This window comes from Dermacentor silvarum, chromosome 1, assembly GCF_013339745.2.
Source record: "Dermacentor silvarum isolate Dsil-2018 chromosome 1, BIME_Dsil_1.4, whole genome shotgun sequence".
Taxonomy (NCBI): domain Eukaryota; kingdom Metazoa; phylum Arthropoda; class Arachnida; order Ixodida; family Ixodidae; genus Dermacentor; species Dermacentor silvarum.
In genome coordinates this window covers 249,434,791-249,454,795 of record NC_051154.1, presented here as the reverse complement: position 1 = coordinate 249,454,795, position 20,005 = coordinate 249,434,791, and the positions used below count along the sequence as shown (strand labels likewise).

At 45.3% G+C, this 20,005-nt stretch overlaps 3 protein-coding genes across 3 annotated transcripts in view; 2 read left to right on the top strand and 1 right to left on the bottom strand.

Moving 5' to 3' along the window:
* The window catches only part of LOC119437038 (serine/threonine-protein phosphatase 2A catalytic subunit beta isoform), a 42,048-nt gene extending 37,159 nt beyond the window's left edge, over nucleotides 1-4,889 (top strand). Inside the window, exon 6 of the mRNA XM_037704107.2 lies at nucleotides 2,962-4,889. Within this exon, the coding sequence (XP_037560035.1) occupies nucleotides 2,962-3,034 (73 nt within the window). The 3' untranslated portion in view covers nucleotides 3,035-4,889. The remainder of the gene's footprint in view (nucleotides 1-2,961) is intronic.
* An 8,132-nt stretch (nucleotides 4,890-13,021) lies between these two features.
* On the bottom strand, nucleotides 13,022-15,021 carry LOC119437034 (mitochondrial import receptor subunit TOM40 homolog 1). Its single transcript, XM_037704101.2, has one exon. It carries the CDS (start codon nucleotides 14,846-14,848, stop codon nucleotides 13,862-13,864), a length of 987 nt encoding a protein of 328 aa, XP_037560029.1. The 5' UTR covers nucleotides 14,849-15,021; the 3' UTR covers nucleotides 13,022-13,861.
* Nucleotides 15,022-15,226: 205 nt separating this feature from the next.
* The window catches only part of LOC119437033 (coiled-coil domain-containing protein 6), a 36,488-nt gene continuing 31,709 nt past the window's right edge, over nucleotides 15,227-20,005 (top strand). Inside the window, exons 1-2 of the mRNA XM_037704100.2 lie at nucleotides 15,227-15,562; nucleotides 15,882-16,031. Of these exons, the coding sequence (XP_037560028.1) occupies nucleotides 15,329-15,562; nucleotides 15,882-16,031 (384 nt within the window). The 5' untranslated portion in view covers nucleotides 15,227-15,328. The remainder of the gene's footprint in view (nucleotides 15,563-15,881; nucleotides 16,032-20,005) is intronic.

Here is a 20,005-nt window from a genome sequence, read left to right as displayed (position 1 = left end):
GTAAGCAAAATCACCACCTATCAAATGCTGCCCCTGCCATGCTTCTAAGGCTTTCCCTCCTTTTCATTGTTTCTACTGCGCCGACGCATACCTGCCAACTCTCCCGGTTTGTCCAGGAGACTCGAATTCTGACCAAACTCCCGATTGTACAGACATGACCATAAGTTTCCTTAAAAACTGCGCCTACCCCATTGTGAAAAAGAAACAAAAATGATAAAAATGCATCATGCAGCACAGCCATGGTGTAATTACTATTATGCTCTGGATAGCTAACTAAAGTCATTTAAATCCAAGCCATTTCTGTGCAGTCAGTGTAGGCCTAACTCAGCTTCGATTGAGACGTCTTGAGTGTGCTTGAGGCAATGGGAGGGTCTAATGTGTATTTGCGTAATGGTGCAGTAGAGCTATGTGATGAAGCATATAAAGGGGGGCTGACATAATTTTTCGGTTATTCATTTCTTGCGTTAAATGAAAGTCCTAGAACTCTAAACACACACAAAAAAAGTTACATGCCTCAGAGCACTGTTAATGATTTAACAGGTTTTCTACTGCCAAGTTTGATTTCATTTCCAGGAGGATACTGTGTTGTGATGTCCCGACACAGTATGTGGGAGCAGGACATTGCGACGTTTGGCACTCGCTCCAGCTCGCTCAGTCGCCTCGTATACTGCTACTCATTGTGAGAGCCGTTGTTGCAGTATACTGGACGACCGAGCAAGCCAGGGTGAGTTTCAGAACATCGCAATGTTTTGCTCCCACGTGAGCACTTACTGTGTCGTGGCGTTAGGACACAGTATCCTCCTGCGAAAGAAAACCAAAACTGGCCGTAGAAAAGCTGCTATATTAAATTATTCACTGCGCTCTGAGGCTTGAGACTATTTTGCTAGGGTTTAAAACTCTAGGACATTCATTTAACGGGGGGAAAATGAGTCGAAAGGGGCCGCTGTCACAGGACGGGTCGTATGTTATATACACACGCGCTGTCTCCAGTCACAGTATGAGCACCAAAATGTCTAATACAGTATAGACCACTTATAACGTAACCGCTTATTATAGTGCAGGACCGGATATAGTGCGGTCTTTTCAGACTCCCGTTATTTTTCCCATAGCACTCTATGTATATACGTATCGCTTATAGTGCAATTGTGGGAAACGAAATGCCGGTTACAGTGCGGCTGCCTGGTAGTACGGAAGTCAGCGGAGGCGGTGAACACTCCCCTCAAACGGGCGCCCCAAGGAGTGCTCGAGGAAGAAAGAGAGACGAAGTGGAGGAGAAGGGCACGTGGTATGAACGAACAGCCAGTGAGGCCGAAACCAGAATCTTGAGTTCGAGTCGTGAAATACCACGGCGCGCATAGCCAAACTGCCAACGCCGGCCAACGCTCGCTTCACGATAACGGCAGTAAACGAAACTTCGGGGAGCGGGCGGCGGCGGCACGGCACAGCGAAGGGCGCACGCGGAGATCGTGGAATGTGAGGGCAGCAGGGAAGCGGATTTCGCTTCGGTGGCTCCCCTCGCCTTCCCTCGTAGCTCCCTCACTTTCGACTGTCACCGTGCGCGCCCGCCTCCGTGCAGGCCGCTCCAGCCGGCCCGGCGCCAGCTCCCCGAAGTTTCGTTTTCTGCCGTTATCGGGAAGCGGGCATTTGCCTGCGTGGGCAGTTTCGTTGGCCGGCCTGGGACAGCGCCGCTGCTTCCCTCTGCGCCGTAGCCGCAGCGTGCAAGGTCAACATGTGACTAGAAAGTAGAGGAAGCATAAAGGAGAAAGAAGGGTTCAGTGCCATTTTCTACGCATGGCTACGGTAGCGTGGCTGAGACGTCACGTACACGCATGTTCCGGCGCAACGCAGAATCGGCGACCTTGCCATTTGAGAGTGTGTTTGGTTTGCGCGTAACATTGAGGGTCTCTCCTAAGCTTTTACTCTATGGCGGTGCCGGAGCAATGTCCGTCGGAGGCGCTGCCGCGTGAATTATTTCGAATTAACCGAGATTCGGCTGTAAATTGAATGCAAACGTTCTAGCTGCATTCCTCGGCTGTCGTATACGCGTGGCGGCTCGGTGCACATGTTTTGCATATGTGCTGGCCTTGAAAATTGTTGCTTTGGTTATAGTGCGGATATTCGCGACTCCGGCGAATTACGTTATAAGCGGTCTACACTGTAACTGTCTGGCAGCCATTCAGAACTGTTTATGACGCATCTGTTGTCCAGGAGAGGTGGGGGGTTACAACTCCCTTCCATCCTCTGGCGAATCTCCGGAATTTCAATGTTCCCAGGTTGGTAGGTATGCCGACGTGACATGATGCTCGTGTTGCTCCAACAATCACTGTGGTGAACCTTGTTATCAGCATGGCCTCCGGGATTGGCATGCCACCCAGACTCGGAGGCCATAGTTAAGGCACAGTGGCATTGTCCACCACCAGATAGCGCATCTACACTTGTCATTTTCGTTCTTGGGCCTTCTGGAGGCACTGCTTGTTTATGATGTCTAACTGGCCTACAGACAAGTCTATTGGTGTGTCCTAAGAAACATGGATGGGGATTTCACAAAGGAAAGCACAGGTGGTCTTATGAGCAAAACTGTAGGCTCTTCATCATGTGTACAAGAATATTATTCGGATCAAATGTTCACATGAAAAGTGTATGTAACTAGAGCATACTTATTCACCGTGCTTGTGTTGCAGGGCCCTAAGAGAGCCTGTGTGTAGGCATATTGGCAAATTATGCTAATGTATAATTAGCAGATTTTGTTGTACATGGTTTTTATGTGTCAAACTAGTGAATCTATTAAGTGAATCTTTTTGGGTCTTCCAGCACACTGTAAGTAGGTTCACCTGCATCAGTCCAAGTGGCCCTTCCCTTATTTCTGTCATTGCCAAACTGTCGTAAGCTGTAGAGCATGATAGAGCTTACTGCTGTTTGTTCTTGTTGTTTGGGTCTGAGTCATCTCCTTTTCTTCTGCAGCCTCCAGTTCGACCCAGCACCTAGAAGAGGGGAGCCACATGTGACCCGCCGCACACCTGACTACTTCCTTTAAGCCCTGTACCGCGCTGCTAGATCTTTAACAAGTCTGTTTTGCTTGTATGCCAACCTCTCCCACCCTTCTGCTGATGCTATCTCCCATCTTTAAGCACTGTCCTGATTTTAGTTGGGCAACACTGTCACTTCTGATGAATTACACACCTGCAACAGACTGAGCCAGCTTTTCTTGCTTTCTTAGTGGCTACTCTCCCTTGCGGCCATTGAGAAAGGCTGAGCAAGCTGCAGAAATGCTGGGTCTGTCAGCTTCCATTAGGCAACCAGTGCAAAAAGGCCAGGGAGATAGTTCCATTCTCCCCTCTTCTTGATGCACTTTTTTTTTTCTTGCTCTTTCAGTGTCCCACCAATCAGTGCTTTTAACTAAAGCAGTGCTCTGCATTTTTTAGTATCTGTAAAGCTTAACATTTGGAAAATTTGCATGCAGTTCGAATGGAATTCTTACCAATCTTATTTTTTTCTCCTGCTTTTGGGTGCAAGCACTGCAATGTGTTTAAGGTGTGGAGAGCCTGAGGTGATGGCAGCGCTTTGAAAGAAAAACAGTGCATTGGGGTGAGGAGCTGCTGTTCATGTAATAGGTTTGGAGGAGAAGGCCATGTCTTTTTTGTGGAAACATAATGGACTGTGTTTGAATGCTGTAGAACATTTCCTCTATCGGCCCAACAAATGGGGATGGATATCTGTGCAAGAGGAAGTTTTTATTGTTTGCAGCTGAACATTTTTTACGTCATTGGAACTGATGCAACTATTGTGGGCTTCAACACTACATGCTTGCTCTAATGACTGCTGGTGCATAGCTTCTTGCAATGTTCATCGTAGCAGTGCTGTTACTGCAGCTAGTGTCCTGCAGGAAAGGCTTGCACCATGAAATTAGTGCTTTTTTTTAACAAGAATTTATGGTTTTGTCATACGCATAAATATTTCGCGAATTTTGTCATTTCTGAGCACCCGAGCCGAGACAGAATTTGTCAACTTTTCTAAACTTGCATTTGCCCCACAAAAGCCAACATTCGACAAGTTAAGCGGGATATAGAAGGCAATAAAATAGGTGTGTAATCCCGTTCATCTGCTCGGACCTGCACAATGTGTTGCTCAGTTCACAGAAATGAAAAAAAAAATATATATATATATGTTCTATTGAATGTTTTCTGTTTGTTTTGTGACATGGTAACAGTTGTACGTGGCGCCACGTTGGCATTTCTGTAGGATGCTGCACTTTTTTTTTTTACCCCCCATTGATTGAGGCCAGAGATGCCCATTGTGTGACATGTTTTCGGAGAATGAGTTTTTAAAACAGAATACCTTAAGCGGAATTTTCACGGAACGTGGTCGCCTATGCAATAGGCCGATTTCACCGCTCGAACAGGGCATGCGCCGCTGGCGCCGCCACCCGCCACGACTCTGATCGTGCACATGCCGCGCTAGTTTCCGCCGCCTTGCCGATTTTCGATATGGCCGTGCTGCGGTAGCTATCGGCGTCTCTTACGCACACCGTGTGACCCATTATTCGAGGTTGGTTATTTTGACGTACAAACATAGACGAAAGAAAACAAGGGAAGCAGGTAATCCTTCCCAATTTCGTCTAGATATGCCAAATACTGCAGGCAGCCCTGTCTGCAGCGGTGGCGTGGTTGAACTCGAGGTGTGAAGTCGGTCTATTGTAAACATGGTGTGTAGTTTTGTGACATGGTCACCTTCTCTGTTGTGGAAATGAAGGTGGTGTAGTTTGTCCGTGCAGGTACTTGTTAGTGATCCCGCTCCCTGTTTTTTTTTTTTTTTTTTTTTTTCCCTCGTGCTTCTGGAAGAGTACGTTATGGAGCATTATAATAAACGAAATAAAATGATCCCTCATCTGACGTTGGCTTCGTTTTCTTCTACATTCTGGCGGAAATAATCGCTAGCGGAAGCAGTCGCGGTAGTCCTGCGGCGGCTTGCGAGCTTCACGAAGGCAGCTCAAGTGCTGTGTGCAAGTGCGCGCGCAATACATTAGCGGTTCAAGACACATCGTGAATGTATCGTGAGCGTTCCAGTTAAACGTGGCCCGCGCGCTTGTTACGTGAGCGGGCGCAGAGGCGCGTGAATCGGCCTGCGGCCAGCTGTGGCCGTTCACGGCTGCGGTTGTCTCGGTGAGCCGTTCATCGGGGCCGAGTGCCCCCGAGAAATGGTCGCTAGGTTAAACGCAGTTTCGACATTGGTCCTGTTAACGCTTCTCCTCAAGATCGCTTTGATACTCTTCAGGCTCTTTGCGAGAAGAGGTAAGTCCTTTTCGGCAAAGCGACCGGACGCTTGAAGCTGCGTTCGTCTTTCCCCGCCTTTTCTATCAGGTAGGGTGTACACAGCCGTTGAATCGGAGGAAATCTTGAGCGGTCTCATCCGAGTGTTGATCCTGCTGATGTCATACAGTAAGTATATTTGTTATTCTACTGGGAGACGCAGCACGGTTATGCTTAGTCGAAGGAAAATAGGGGGGGGGGGGGGGGGGGGGGGTGGCTACCAGCGCTGTCGTCTGCTACGCCGATAGCTGTGCAATTTGTACATGCATTTGAAACGTATTAAGCTATTTAATATATGTCGTTCTTTCAACGCGGTCAGGTCTTGTAAATCACCTGAAATTGCTGTCTGAAGGACACAGCACCGGACGAAGACTCGCACTTGCAAGGTAGTTCCTTTTTGTTTTGTAACGGTGCAAGCGCTTTGCTCGTCACTTGCTTCCTGTGTTAGACGTCAACTGTTCATTTTTGTTGGCATTTCCACCGCAGCTAAGAAGATGTACATTGAAGACTCTACAATAGGAGTGTTTGCAATTGCAGCTATCATGCTCAGGATACAGTCCAATCTCTGCTTAATTTATGGCAACCTCGGTTAGTGTCTTTAATACATGCAAGTATGACTCTTCAGTTTCTAATAATTTCTTTCGGTTTAACGCGTGTAGTACGAAGTGTAGCAAATCAGTTTCCTATATTTTGCCACAGATAAAGAAGAACGTAACCGGTATGTCACTCTCAACTTTATTGCTGGCGCACTGTGCGAATTTTTTGGATTAATGTACCTGCTGGGTGAGCATACAGTGCTAGATTCTTAGTTTTCCTAAGGATGCATAAATTGGGTATGCCATTCATGCTGCTGGCTGGTCTTGTTCCAGATTTTGTAACCTCCAGGCAAACTGAATCCTTGAGGTAGTACCATTTCAATTGCAACTTGGCACTTGATATTGTCCAAAAGTGTTATATGAAGTATTCATTGCTATTGTTCTTTACGATATTTTTCACTGTGCTGCAGCATTCTGCAGTGCATTGTACCTCGAATGACTTCCGTCCATCTCACTACACCAAGTGTGGCACCTCCGGCCAACTCAGCTACAAGTCCCTAGCAGCTGCAGGAGCTGCAGTCACACTTAAGCGCCAATGTTCATCTACGACAAGATAATCTACAAATGGCTCAAGCTATCTCTTGTGCTGAACATTATGCTGTTTGTATTCACAGCTAAGTTTTGCCAATCACGTCGTAAGTTGCACTTCAACCTCGTCGCATCTGCAACGGGATTTTCAAGCGTAGGCTTTATAGTGTGGATTATTTAAATTAACTCATGTCGAAGTATAGTACAGTAGACTCGGCCGAAGGTCCCGGTGCATTTTTATGGGGCCCAAACTTACCTTATTTCGATCCTAAATGTGGCCACTCGGCACGCACGCGCCTGACCCTTATGGTGACACCAATGCAGACCACTTTAGTGGCAGCGTGCCTCGGCGGAGCTTACGGGACAGTGAATGCGTTGAACACACGTCAAGTCTCCCGTCGGAAACTCCTCTATTTTTAGCCTGCCCTAGGAAGGTTTTCAATCTAAACAGTAGCTTACAATGGTTATATTGCCTGCGCGGTGCAGTCGGATACAAAACTGCTTCTATTTATTATTTTGAATATTCGGCCCGTCTTGTTTGTTGGTGAATTCTATACTGCGCCACTTTTGTGTGCATATTTTAACATAGTACATTTTGAATTCTGACGCTTTGCCACCTTGTTTTGCTGGGAGGTGGGGCCAGTCAAGCTGCTTTTGAAATCGCAGCATTTTCCCAGCCTTCCACGCGTTTTTTTTTTTTTTTTTTTTTTTTTAAATGTGTGTGCGTCAAAGCAATGTAATATGATTGTGGTGAAAATGTACCAAAATCGTCTTTGCGGCGAAGGTGACTTTGGGAAACCGGCGGCCATAATAGTATCTTGCCAATTTTTATTGCTGTGCGCGTTAAATTTCTACTTTGTTTAGGAGCTTTCGTGTCACTTCTACATTGCTCATCTATTTTTGGACACGTAGAAAGTGGGCGCGCGTTTGATTCGGGGGCGTGTTAGGCTCGGGCGAATAAAACGAATCGGCGTTTTTTTTTCTGCATCTTGTTTAATTCGACCCGCCGGATAATTCGATCTATTTAGGTCCCGCCAGGGTCGAATTAACGGAAATAGACTGTGAATAACGGATTTTAGTGCTGGTACTTTTGCACCACGATCTTTACTTAGCGCCAGAGCTTTAGCGACGTTGTTGCGCTTTCGCTCTGCGCGTCACTAAGCCTCTGACGTCACTATGAAGCAAAACAAAGCTAAACTGGGAATCTTAATAGCGGCGCGCGCACTACCAAGAAAGGATGCTCTCTTAGTTGCTCATTGGTCTGGCTGACGCTGTCTTCGCTTTTCGTTCCTTATCGTCGGCCAGTATGCCGCACTAATTGAAAGCGTAGTGTTCCTATAGTTGGCCCTGCCTGCAGCCTTGCTTGGCCAAAACGTAACGGCAACATTCATAAATGACACCTTTTGCAAATTGGAAGTCATGGATCACAGTACTAGCTTTCATTCTAAAGCCATGTTACTGGATCAGTGTTTCCAAAACCAAAGATCCTTACAGTTGTTTACAGCTCACGCAGTTCATAAGTTTCCAAGTACTAAAGATGTGCAACACTTTACTGCAAACAGCAGTTATAACCTAGGGAATGGGCTGAATGTATCTGTCCTTTTGCAAGAATTCTTAACAGCTCATAAAAAATTGCCTGCTGGTATGGGGGGATAAAATCTTGTTTTGTAGCTTTTTAGTTCTTTATGTTCAAAAAAATTGGGCCAAGTGATGTCATACAAACTTAACTACTGTTTTGCAAGGTAGGACATATGGAGCTGAAAGGCTGCATTTCCAAGTTAAAAATGCTGAGATGGTGCAGCAGCCCGAAAAGAAGTGGACTAAGAAAGGAAAAGAGGCAAGAAAATGACAGGCAGAAGATTCAGAAAATAATAAAAATAGCGACTATGTGCATCATTTTTGTGGTTCCAGAAGTGTGGGATCACCTCCTAAATTGTGTTCTCAAGGTCACGTGGAAGTTTGTGTATTGAGATGTCGGAGGCACATAACTGCTGTTTAGAGCAAGGGAGCCCATTTGACTTATTTGCAGATGAACAAGCAAACTGAGCAGATGCTGTAAATCAATGATGTCACCGGAAGCTTGTGTGGGAACTATAAGGTGGCAATGCCACTTGTCTTTCTTTACGTTTGTCCCGTCTCTCTTGCTGGTGGGATTATGGCGAGACTTTCCTTTCTGGCATTGCAGAATTGCTACCCGCCTCTTAACTATTTCTTAGGTGTCTCTTTAGACTTATGAATTTGCGCATCTATATACTCGAAGCAAATAGTCCGTGCTGAATAAGCATAAACACAGAAGTGGCAAGTTAAGGCCACATACGATTGCTGCACCACAAAAAGTCCTCTTGGGTAACACTTCTGGGCAGTTTGGAAAGCATTTTTTTTTTTTTTTACTGCAATGTCACTTTCTTTTTTTCAGCTTTCAAAGTGCTTCACAGTTTTACAACCAGGATCTCGGGCTATCTGACCGTGCTTGCAATATGTGGTAGGTTCTTGTTTCCTTTGCAGTTGAGATTTTTGTTCAACCTGGTCTTCTCGAGTGGGAAAACTACCTTAAACGTACACTGAAAATCGGTTATTTACCACAGACATTTTCTTCCAATTTCCCTCCTTTCTCCTGTCTGACTTAAAGCTTTGCATGCACCTGCCGTGGTTGCTCAGTGGCTATGGTGTTGGGCTGCTGAGCACGAGGTCACGGGATCGAATCCCGGCCACGGCGGCCGCATTTCGATGGGGGCGAAATGTGAAAACACCCGTGTACTTAGATTTAGGTGCACGCTAAAGAACCCCAGGTGGTCCAAATTTCCGGAGTCCCCCACGACGGCGTGCCTCATAATCAGATCGTGGTTTTGGCACGTAAAACCCCATAATTTAAAAGCTTTGCATGCAAGTGCGTGACGTTTTGAAACAGCAGATAAAAGTGGGGGCGGGTTGAAGGAGGACAAGTTCACACAGCACCTTTATGAAAAGGTACACTCAAACACATAGTCTGCGATTTGCAACCGCAGTAGCTGCTTGTTGTGCTGCCATTCGGTGGCTACAGGAGCTTACAGGAGTACAGACATGAAAATTTTGTGCCCCGCTTTTTTTTGCTTCTTTAGGTAGCTGTAGACTCTACAATTAGGGTATGACGGCTCATTTCCTTCACAGCACCACAAATAATTACATCACTTTTTTGGTGACCAGTTCAAAACGCACTCAAAGTGCAGTGCGACTGAAGCAGGAAACTATTCACGTCGCCAAAATCGGAGGTGGCAGTCGCAAAGTATCACAAATGAGTCAAGCACATGCTAATCCGGGGCAGTATTCCGAAACGTTCCACTTTGGCGATAGTTTGCTTTCAGGCGCGTGCTGATTGGCTGTTTCAGCAAAACTGGATGAGCTGATTGGCTCGTTGAGCCCGATGTCATTAATTTTGCTCAACCAGCCAATTAGCGCGCACCTGAAGGCAAAAGGGGAACTATCACTGAAGTGGAACGTTTCAGAATACGGCCCCAGAGTGGTTCAGTTGAAGGCCATACAATGACCATGTCGCTGAAAGCTGCCAAATTCTCTTGGAAACGCAAAGAGACAGACTCTCTCTCCCTTCCATCACATTGCATACTGGTACATGTCAGTTGGTTTCATATACCACAAGATGGCCGCATCATTTGGCGACATAGTGCTTTGCTTCGCGTCTGTCACTTGGTGCACATTTTGAACTGGTTGCATTAAAAGGCAATTATTTGTTGCACTTTCAGGATTGAGAGTATAGTGTAATTACTGGGCCAACAGCTATGCAATAAAGTAATAAAGACAAAAATTTTGTGTCACCTGTAGTTGCTGCTAGCATCAGCCAGCAGCAACTACACGTGCCACCTTCCAAGCTTTCTTTACTCAACCGTGGCATGGCATTCAAAGTTCCAGCAGCTACATCTGTAATAATTGCTGTTGAGTTAATCCCAGCCACCAGTTGGTGGCACGATAAGTTGCCGACATGGAGCATAAGCCATGCGCATGTCCGCTTTCATAAAGGCACTATGTGTTCATGGCACTACATGGCAATAGGTGTTACTGCTTTTCGCACAAATCTACACCATGAATTCCAAGTAGTGCAAGGCATATGTGTAACATCTGGCTACTCCATTACGTTGTGATCACATTTGCATTTGGAGCTAAACCTGAATTGACTAGTCCAGGAATGCGTGCTATTTGGACAAACGTTCCACTTATTGCACACATTACTGCAACAGATGAACTAAACAAAGAAAAGTATGTTATGGTTAATGCATGTTTAGTAATGGTGGCATTTAACTTGCATACAGTTCAGTGTTGTGAATAATACTTACAGAATATGTCAAGTATACCAAAGCGGCGTACAGAATATGCCAAGTATACATGGTTAGGCTTGCTATCCTGTACAAGTCTTTACAAGATAAAAAATCAGTTTCCCAGGCCAGGCCTTTTTTTCTTCCTGTTGCAACACTAACTGTTTCTCTTGGTGCATGTGGCTGGCGATTTTAGTGGAGTTCAGCGAAGAGCTCGAAGAACTGGAGTGTGCAAAATGAATCAACTGTGAGCAGCACAAATTGGTAAGTTGGTGACACCAGAAAGCAGTCGCACCTACAGAAAAAAGTTTAATTCTGGGGTTTTATGTGCCAAAACCATTCATTATGAGTTAAGCCATAGTGGGGGCCTCTGGGTTAATTTTCACCACTTGGGGTTCTTTAACATGCCTACAGAATAAATAAAGTTGCCCTAGTTGCTGTATGGTCATGAATTTGCAGACATCAAATGGCCCAAGAATTGCCATCTGACACATGGTAACCATTGCATAGAACGTAGAGCAGTATTCTCAATCACTTTCACAAGATTTCACGTGACTAAAGATAATTCTCTTGCTGCTCGCAACCCAAAAAATAGTCTGTCACATGAGAAAGATATAGGTAAGAGTTCAAACTACATGACAAGACACAGGGTAGAGTATGTAGTTTGTATCAATGCATCCTTACCAACTCGCCCAGATATCAACACTGTTAGATATCAGTAACCTAATTCGATGTCACATTTAAGTCTTAACACTTATGTCTGAAAATGTGAAGATTATTAAATGAAAGGCACCACAGATCTCTGCCTATATGGTGCTAAACAACAATCACAGCAACGCGTTTATGCAACCAGCAGCTACAGCACACCGCTTCCACTCGCGATGAAAACACTGTCACATACTGCATAGTATGTGACGATGTAACCTTATGTGTAGAAATTGCTTTTGTGATATATTTAGTAGTTATTCTGTAAAAAGCATTGCCAGGATACTTTAATACTTTTAGAAAAGTATTGAAGGACCCTGGTGTCGGATAAAAAACTGCACTGTGTAACGCACGGAGTAAATGTGACCGGCACTACTTGCATAGGTTCTGCAGTGTTGCCTGCTAGTAAGTATGAAGGTAGCACTGGACATGCCAGTGTCCATGGGTGACCATTCCTAGCACTGGGCCAGGAATGTGGAATGCTGTTGCCCGTAGGCACCAATGTCTCCGGTGTTGGTCAAGCGACACCTCACTAAAGTGAAAGTATCCTCGAAAGTGATCATCTAAGAATACTGCTCCTCTTCTTGACATTCACAAGATGGCTAATCTGAAACTGAAGAAAAGTCAAATCATTTCGCAGAATGAGCGGTTTTCTCATAGGGTTGCGAACCACTTGTCTGGTTCAAGTTGAGTGCATCACACGATGTTGCACCTTACACCTACAAATGTCAAAAAAAATTCAATTCTGGGGTTTAACGTGCCAAAACCATGATCTGATTATAGGGCACGCCGTAGTGGGGAACTCTGGATTAATTTTGACCACCTGGGGTTCTTTAATGTGCGGGTGCACATTGAAGAACCCCAGGTGCACAGTGCACCGGTGTTTATGCATTTCGCCCCCAACGAAACATAGCCGCTGTGGCCGAGATCCCACGACCTCGTGCTTAGCAGAGCAACACCAAAGCCACTAAGCAACTACGGCAGGTCTTCTATAAATGTTGGAATGCAGTTTCTCCTTGGGAATGAAGGGGGGGGGGGGGGGGGTTCATTAGACAAGACAATTATCGCTGTGCTTGAGGAGGGTTAACTTACATGTGGCGCTTAGGAATAGTCTCATCAGTGGCACAGAATCTAGCTGTTTACGAAGGGTGGACGGGAAGTTCACTGAATGAAGTATAGCGAGAATCCCTTTCTTAGCGCTCAAATTCTCTCAATGTGAATACTTGTGTATAATGTCTATAGGTGGGTGCTGGTGTATATTAGTAGTCCGTGCAAAGCACACATGGTATGTAAAATGAACTGGTAATGAGAGAAAATTGTGATTTTTACGCCTTTGTGTAAACTAATGTTGGCTAGGTTTAAGACATGCAGAGTGAACTCGTCATTTGGAACATAGGAAGCGTCCACACTATTGCATTATTGGTCATTTTGTTCAGCACAATGACAGAACTGTGCACACCTTGAAGATATTAGTACACACTATGCTTACATTATTGCAAGGGTTGCAGACAATGACAGTACACAACAAAAAAGCATGAACATATAGCATCACATATTGGCATTTTTTTCCCTGGAGGAGAATCCTCTAGCCTTCAGATGGAAATATGCATACACTAACTCGTTTTCGTCATACAGCAAAATGCATATGAAATGCAGCAGCCCTATTACGTGCATGGCATATACCGTTTCAATGCAACAGGGTAGTCAGCATTCATTGCGTGATGTGTAAACATTTGATCAAGGTGTTTCCAGCAAGTCCTAGTTCTAACGGAGAAGAATAGTCTGTGAATGCAGTCGATTACTTTTATTCATATCGTACTTAACACTTGGAAACTATTCATTCAACTGTTTTTTTCCTTTTCAGATGGAGTCTAAGCCAAGAGCAGAAACTCGGCAAATTCTATACTACAAATAAACGTTGCAAAAAGCTTTCATCTTGTATACTAACCGTCCAGTTTCTTTTTTTCAGCTGTGTCGCAGTTTAACTGAAACAGCCAAAGTCTGCATGCTTCAAGAAAACTAAATAAAATAGCACCTAGATGAAATTAATTAAATGACCTACAGCTACACAGCTATGGACCACTAGTGCAAAAAAGAAGAAAAAAAATGCAGCACATTCAAAAATACAAATGTCCAAATGGCAGAGAAGCTTAATGCCTATGTACACCTCCATGGGCCAGCAAAGGATGGGCTGGTATGGATGGAACAATGAATATGAGGAAGTAACTACTGCTGTAATAACAACCCGCATACCCTCGGGCAACTTTGCTAGGACCACTGTGAAATTGCATCAAGGCATTGCCTTCACAGATCTGCCATCCTAAAAACTCTGCTCAAAAATACATGCCCTTCCTCTGCTGCTAAATGCACTCGAAGGTGCGTGCTAGTGGCGCCGAGGGCGCAGTAAGCACTAAACAGTGTGCTAACCAATGATAAGTGCGCAGCCAAATCTGCTCTGGTTCTTCGCATGGTTAAGCATGCCGCTTAGAGCAAAGGTGAAAGGCAGTGGCTGCAGCTTCTTCTCAAGGACGGCACCCACGGTCCAGTTGCTGTCGACCAGACCGCGGAAAACAAGGTTCGCCTTGGGCAAGTCCACTTGGTAGCCAATGGAGGCAACGCTTTCCCCCACCCTGAAGTTCGTCTCCACTTCGACACCCACTTGTGTCGTCTCACTACCGCGGTGATAGTAGCAGCAATGTGCCCCTGCCATGCCCAAGGTGCCGCTGACCACGTAGTTGGGGCCACTGTAGCGTCCCGCCATCGAGAGGACGGCGATTTCGCCGCCCGGCACTTGAGGTCCATACTGGTAGGCCAACTCCGCGCCGAGGGCCACGTTTGGAAGCACATTCTGCAGGTAGTGCGCCACAATGACTCCCGAGTTGTTCAGGATATCAATATTGCCTAGCGTGCCCGATGCGGTGTACGAGGGACCCCGGTAGTCGGCAGTCAGCTGTGTTGCAACGTACCGGTTGTCCTGGACCTGCGCCGCTATTTTGGTGCGAATGCGAGGAGTAAACTGATGAATAATGTTCGCATTTAGGTTGCCGCTAGGATCGATGTCACCAAGCAGAACCGGGTACGACTCAGCCGGACCAAACTGCTGCGTGCCCACATACGTGGCTCCAAATCTGTACCCGGAGGGCGTTATAGAGCTCATGTTCAGAGTATGGCTGATCTGGAAATGGTTGCTGAGACCCTTGTTCACCATCAAGCGACCTCCCTCGAAGTTTGCCGGAAATATGTCTTTGCACTTCTTATGAAGATCTTCTAGCGTACCAGGGTTCTGCATCTCACCGTCGTCTTGAAGTGGCAGTTCGCGCTGGTCCGGTGGCTCTGGGACCGACGGTGGAGGGGCCGGGGCCATGGCCGTCGGTGGAGATAAAGAACTTGAAGCGAAAACGTTACCCATCGTTCTTGCTACTTATGCTACTCGTCCGCTGGCACTGGTTACTGTAGCCTTTTAGTCGCGAACAAGCGAGGATATACGTCTTGGCTGACAATCTATGGAGCACGTGTTCCTACAACACTGAAGTGCTACCACCATAGACGGCAGGCAGCAGCGGTTTCGGCTTCGGCCGTCACACCGACCGAGTCAGTGGATTTAGTCAGTCACGTGGCGGCTGTGGACCGCAGAAAAAGAAACTTTCATGGCCAAAATGTGAACGAAAGAAGCGCAAATAACACAGTGCGTCTTTAAAAATTGTATACATTACTATTTTGTGAACTAAATATGTTCATACCTGCGCGATGTAATAAATGCATCGCAGACGATCCTCCGCGCTGTGTTAACATCAGGGGCGCCGCCATTTAGTCGAGGATCCCGCCAGTCTCCTCTCCACGATCTCCTCCGCGCTTTTCGTGTGTTCTGTGGCTCATCAACGGCGCTCACATGTTTCTTGGCGGCGCCAGAAATATGGCGGATAGTGCTAGTGAAAGTGATAGCAGTTCAGTTGACGGGGCAATGATTGCCCCGTCTCCTCTGTCGCGAGAGCAGATTCAAAAACGCGTTGAATCTCTCCAGCAGGAGAACCGAGTGCTCAAAATGGAGTTAGAAACGTACAGACTTCGAGTGAAGACGTTGCAGGAGGAGAACCGTGCGTTGCGGCAAGTCAGCGTCAACATAGTGAGGCCTAACCTTATGACATTTTACGAATGTGGTGTCTTGCTCATACAAAGCTATTGCGTTTGTGTTGCCACTACGTTAAATTTACAGTGCGGTACATGCTGTACATCGAGCTAATGTATACATGTAGCAACACTCCTTAAAACTGAAGTTTCATTACGCATGCGTTTGAGTACTTGTTCATCGTCAATATTAAAAGTACCGGCAGGTGTTTGTACATACGTACTTCAACCGAAAAAAAAAAAACTATTCTTATTGCTGTGTATAGAGCATTAAGCTCAAGAGCAATTAACACTCATTGAGTTTGACGCTTTTGCAGCAAGCGAAAGCTGAACAGGAGGAGGAATTCATCAGCAACACACTGTTGAAGAAGATTCAAGCGCTCAAGAAAGAAAAGGAGACGCTCGCCCTTAACTACGAACAAGAGGAGGAGTGCCTTACTAATGATCTTTCACGAAAGCTCAACCAGGTTTGAATTCTCTGCACATTCTTCGCGAGTTGACGGTCGAGAATATTTCATTCAACCGGAGGGTACGCCCAATAGATTGTCATGTGCAGAACATGTGAACTAGTACATGCAAGAGGCCGCTTCCGCATCCTCGCGGTTGCGCAAAACGTTGTCTGTAGCCAGATTGCTGGGTAATGCTGTTACTGTTAAGATGCTTTATTACATATATGCTTTGCTACATACATCCCTTGCCATTAATAATCTTGCGCTTCCTGCAACTCGCACACATCAAATTAACCTTTGAAAGTGTGACATGCAGTTAAGAAAAATGGACTTGCTACACCTGTGCCAGTTGCTGTACCAGACGTATACCAGGAGGTGTAGGCACGAACATGGTGCAGGTGCCAACATCTTGCGATATGCTGTGTACTGAAAATGTACTGAACCTTTACTGCTATGACAGACTACACTTTGCTTACCTGCTGGTGTAAATGTGCTAGCAGAGACGTAATAGTTGTGAACATACCATTTTTGTTTTTAATAGAACAGTTGTGCAGGGCAAAAAGGCTTCTGGTGTGTTATAAGGTATTGTCACTAGCACTGCTTGTATAAGCCTCATGCTACTCTTGTTTGTGTCTAAGCGAGACTAGCGTGTATCTGCTGCACTGTAAAATTCTGTGAAACTGATAATGGCAGCCAGGCCCGCCTTGAAACACTGACCCTTCCGGTGATCAGTTTATGCATTGCAGCTGAAAGAGTGCATTAAAACAAAAACTGTTGCAAGAACTTACCTCATAATAAAATTTATCCTCTCATATCTACAAAAATTGAGGGGTCCGTGCTGTGACATGAACACTGCCACCAGAAGCCCGAGTGGATGACAAGCTCAGCCCACTGAGCATTTGATGAAAACAAGTAGACATTTCAGCTCATACAAAGAAGCTTCAACTTTGGTGTAGTCCTGAGACCACCTTAGTTGAATCTATTGCTCTGCGCTTCTTTGCAACAGAACCACGTGGTATAAGGATGTTAAAAAAGAAATAGGGGGTGCACATCCAAATTGCACACACCACACAATGGCCCTGCTCCCTTAGCCTAAGGGAAACCAGTGGGGTGTATCCACCAGAGAACCCTAGTACATTATATTTTGAGTTAGGATTTCCAGGGCATGTCCCGGTTTTGAGAATGTCCAGATGTAGTTTCAGCTACGTACTATCACGATTAAAAGAAACGCGAACAGCGGAGCGTGTGGCCGAAGCATAACTGAAGGCATAGTGCGCGCCGTCCAGTCATCACCATTGACAGGCGCGCGCGTCCTGTTTGATCACGCTGTGCGATGTTGCACCCCCTATACTGCGATATTGACAAGGAAAGCTTATCATCTTCTAGGCATGTCTGACACTCGGAATGCATATGCGGTGCGATAGCGCCAGCCGGAACAAGATTCTAGCACTACAGTGACGCCGACTGAAAGCACAGATTCGCCTAGCAACAGCCAAAGCATATCGGAGTTGGACATATTTCCTCGCACTAGCGGACCACTGACTGTCTGCGCTGACTGTGCCAAAAGCCATGCTTTACGCTGTTCGCGTTTCTTTTCATCGCGATTGTACAGTTTGGCTTGTCATTACTGCGCCGTAACCTTCTCTCGTTTTCAGATGAAAGAGAAACAGAACAGAAATAAAAATATTGTTGTATAGGGGGTGCATCATCGCACAGCGCGATCAAACCGGACGTCAATGATGACCGGACGGCGCGCATTATACCTTTAGTTATGCTTTGGCCACGCGCTTCGCTGTTTGCGTTTCTTTTCATCGCGATAGTACATGAGTCTACAAAACTGCTTGCACCTGCTTTTCAGCAACCTTGTTGTCTTGAAATGTCCTGCATTTAAATTGGGTGTCCCAGAAAATTAGGTTGTCGCAGTTGTCTAGGTTTTCTGTTTCCACTGGTTTAATATAGATGTTTGTTCTCACATTACCATTCAACTGCAGATATTTTAGCCTTGCTAGGGAGCACTAGTAAGTTCCTCTGCCCATGTGCCCATGGTGTCCAAACCACTTGTTTTATCTAAGCTGCCTTTCATTCCTTTAAAATTGCAATAACTGTGAGAGTGCATTTATTTCATGTGCATCAGGTGTGATTCAGTGCCTGCCACAATGGGTTATGATGGGTATGCAACAGCTTTCAGAACAGCTCTTAAAGTGAAAGGTTGATCTTATCGTAACTACATAGTTTCATTTTTTATTTCAGGCTCTCACTTACAACACGTCAGACGTTTGCTGTAAATCCATCCTACTATTGCATCCTGGCACGCAATACTTAGTGCCTTGTGTATACTGTAGTGCATACTGCACCGAGTTCTCCTATAGCAGGGTGTGAAGTCATTCAAGAGCTATCGATGGGGCTGGCTATCAAGTCGTGCAATGTTGCATACATTGAGCCCATGCAAGAAGCAAAAGCAGCATTTGTTTGGGTGCCTTGCAGATTTCTTAGCTTCTTAGTCTTCCGAGCATTATATGAGCTTGACATGTGCGGGCACACTTATGTGGCTTGGAAAACCACTGATAATTATGCCTTTATAACGGAGCAGGTGCTCTTGTTCTCCAGCCAAATTTATGAATGTGTTAAAAGCTACCATGAAGTGTTTCAAGTACCATGAAGTGACATGAAAATCCAGGATGTAGCATTAACATGGCAGGCCACCACACAATGTTTCGTCTTTATCTCTGTGTTGATGCAAAGAAAAGCAGTTATTACTATATCAAGGAGATAGTTATATTGTCCACATTCCTTGGAGGTCCTGTTTGTGGCATCCAGCAGACATTTTAAATTTTTTTTTTTTTTTTTTTTTTTCATGTTAGCCAACATGCCAGACAGAACTGTCTTGAAAAGTGATTCTCCCCGAACCGTCTTCAGGTTTTGGGAGGATATACGAATGGTCATGTTAGTAAAGTGCGAGTAGTTGACGAGAAAAAATGTGCCAAGACGGAAGCGCTGACTTCCAGCAAGATGTTTGTCTGTTTGTCATGAGGTGGCTGGCTACCGTGTTGCAAAAACATGTTGGCTGTCGGTGCTTCGTCTTATCGTTCCTCGCCTTCTGTTTACGCTGTTCTACGCAATGGGACATAGCATCGAAAAGGGGAAAATAAAAAATGAAGGAATGGGCTTTGGGCTTGCTTGCTGCAGTAAAACAGGCCAGAAAGTGATAGGTAAGCAATATATATTATTGTAGTAAGCGCTGTGCAACTTCATAACGCTGCAACAAAGTTTCACATGTGAATGACTTGTGAAATTGCTGCATTCCACTGTTGCTTTATCATGAAAGCGATGCTTTTGACATACTTCAATGTTGTCACTTGCCTTCAGACAAGCAGAACATGCTGTACACAAGCTGAAATGCACAGAAAAGGTCGAGTTTGTTCAGTTGAGCCTAAAGCATAGTAGTGAAGTGCCAACTTGAAATTGCTCATTGGTACCAGTTTGCCAAGGGGCATCTATGCGAGACTGTGGGCACAAAAAAGCAGTACGCAAAAATGTCCATTGTGTTCTGGATACCACTTCTTTCGGAAGCAGGTAGACCTTTTTTTTTTGCTTGTGCAATGCTTGACTTCAATGTGATATAGCTTTGTGTTATTACCTTTGTTCCCGTACGTTCCGCACGAGGAAATTCTTCCGAGGATAGAATAGCTGTATTTGTAGTGGCTTTTCATTACAAACTGGTCTCAGACATTTGTGCAAAAAAAAAAAATAATAAAGAAGCATTTGTGATTTTTGGACCAACCTTGAAAGGTGTAAAAAGTATGATTTCTACTTGCGATAACGAAAAAGTGAATCCCACACCATGTTTTGCTTTTAAAGGATTGCTTTTAAATCCTTTAAATGCTTATTTTTGCTATAAAAGCATGTTGAAAGCAAACATTTGGAGTGTATAAAAAGTTTCCAAAGATGGTGTTAATTACCAATCGTGAGCAAAGTACTGATCTTGTTAAATA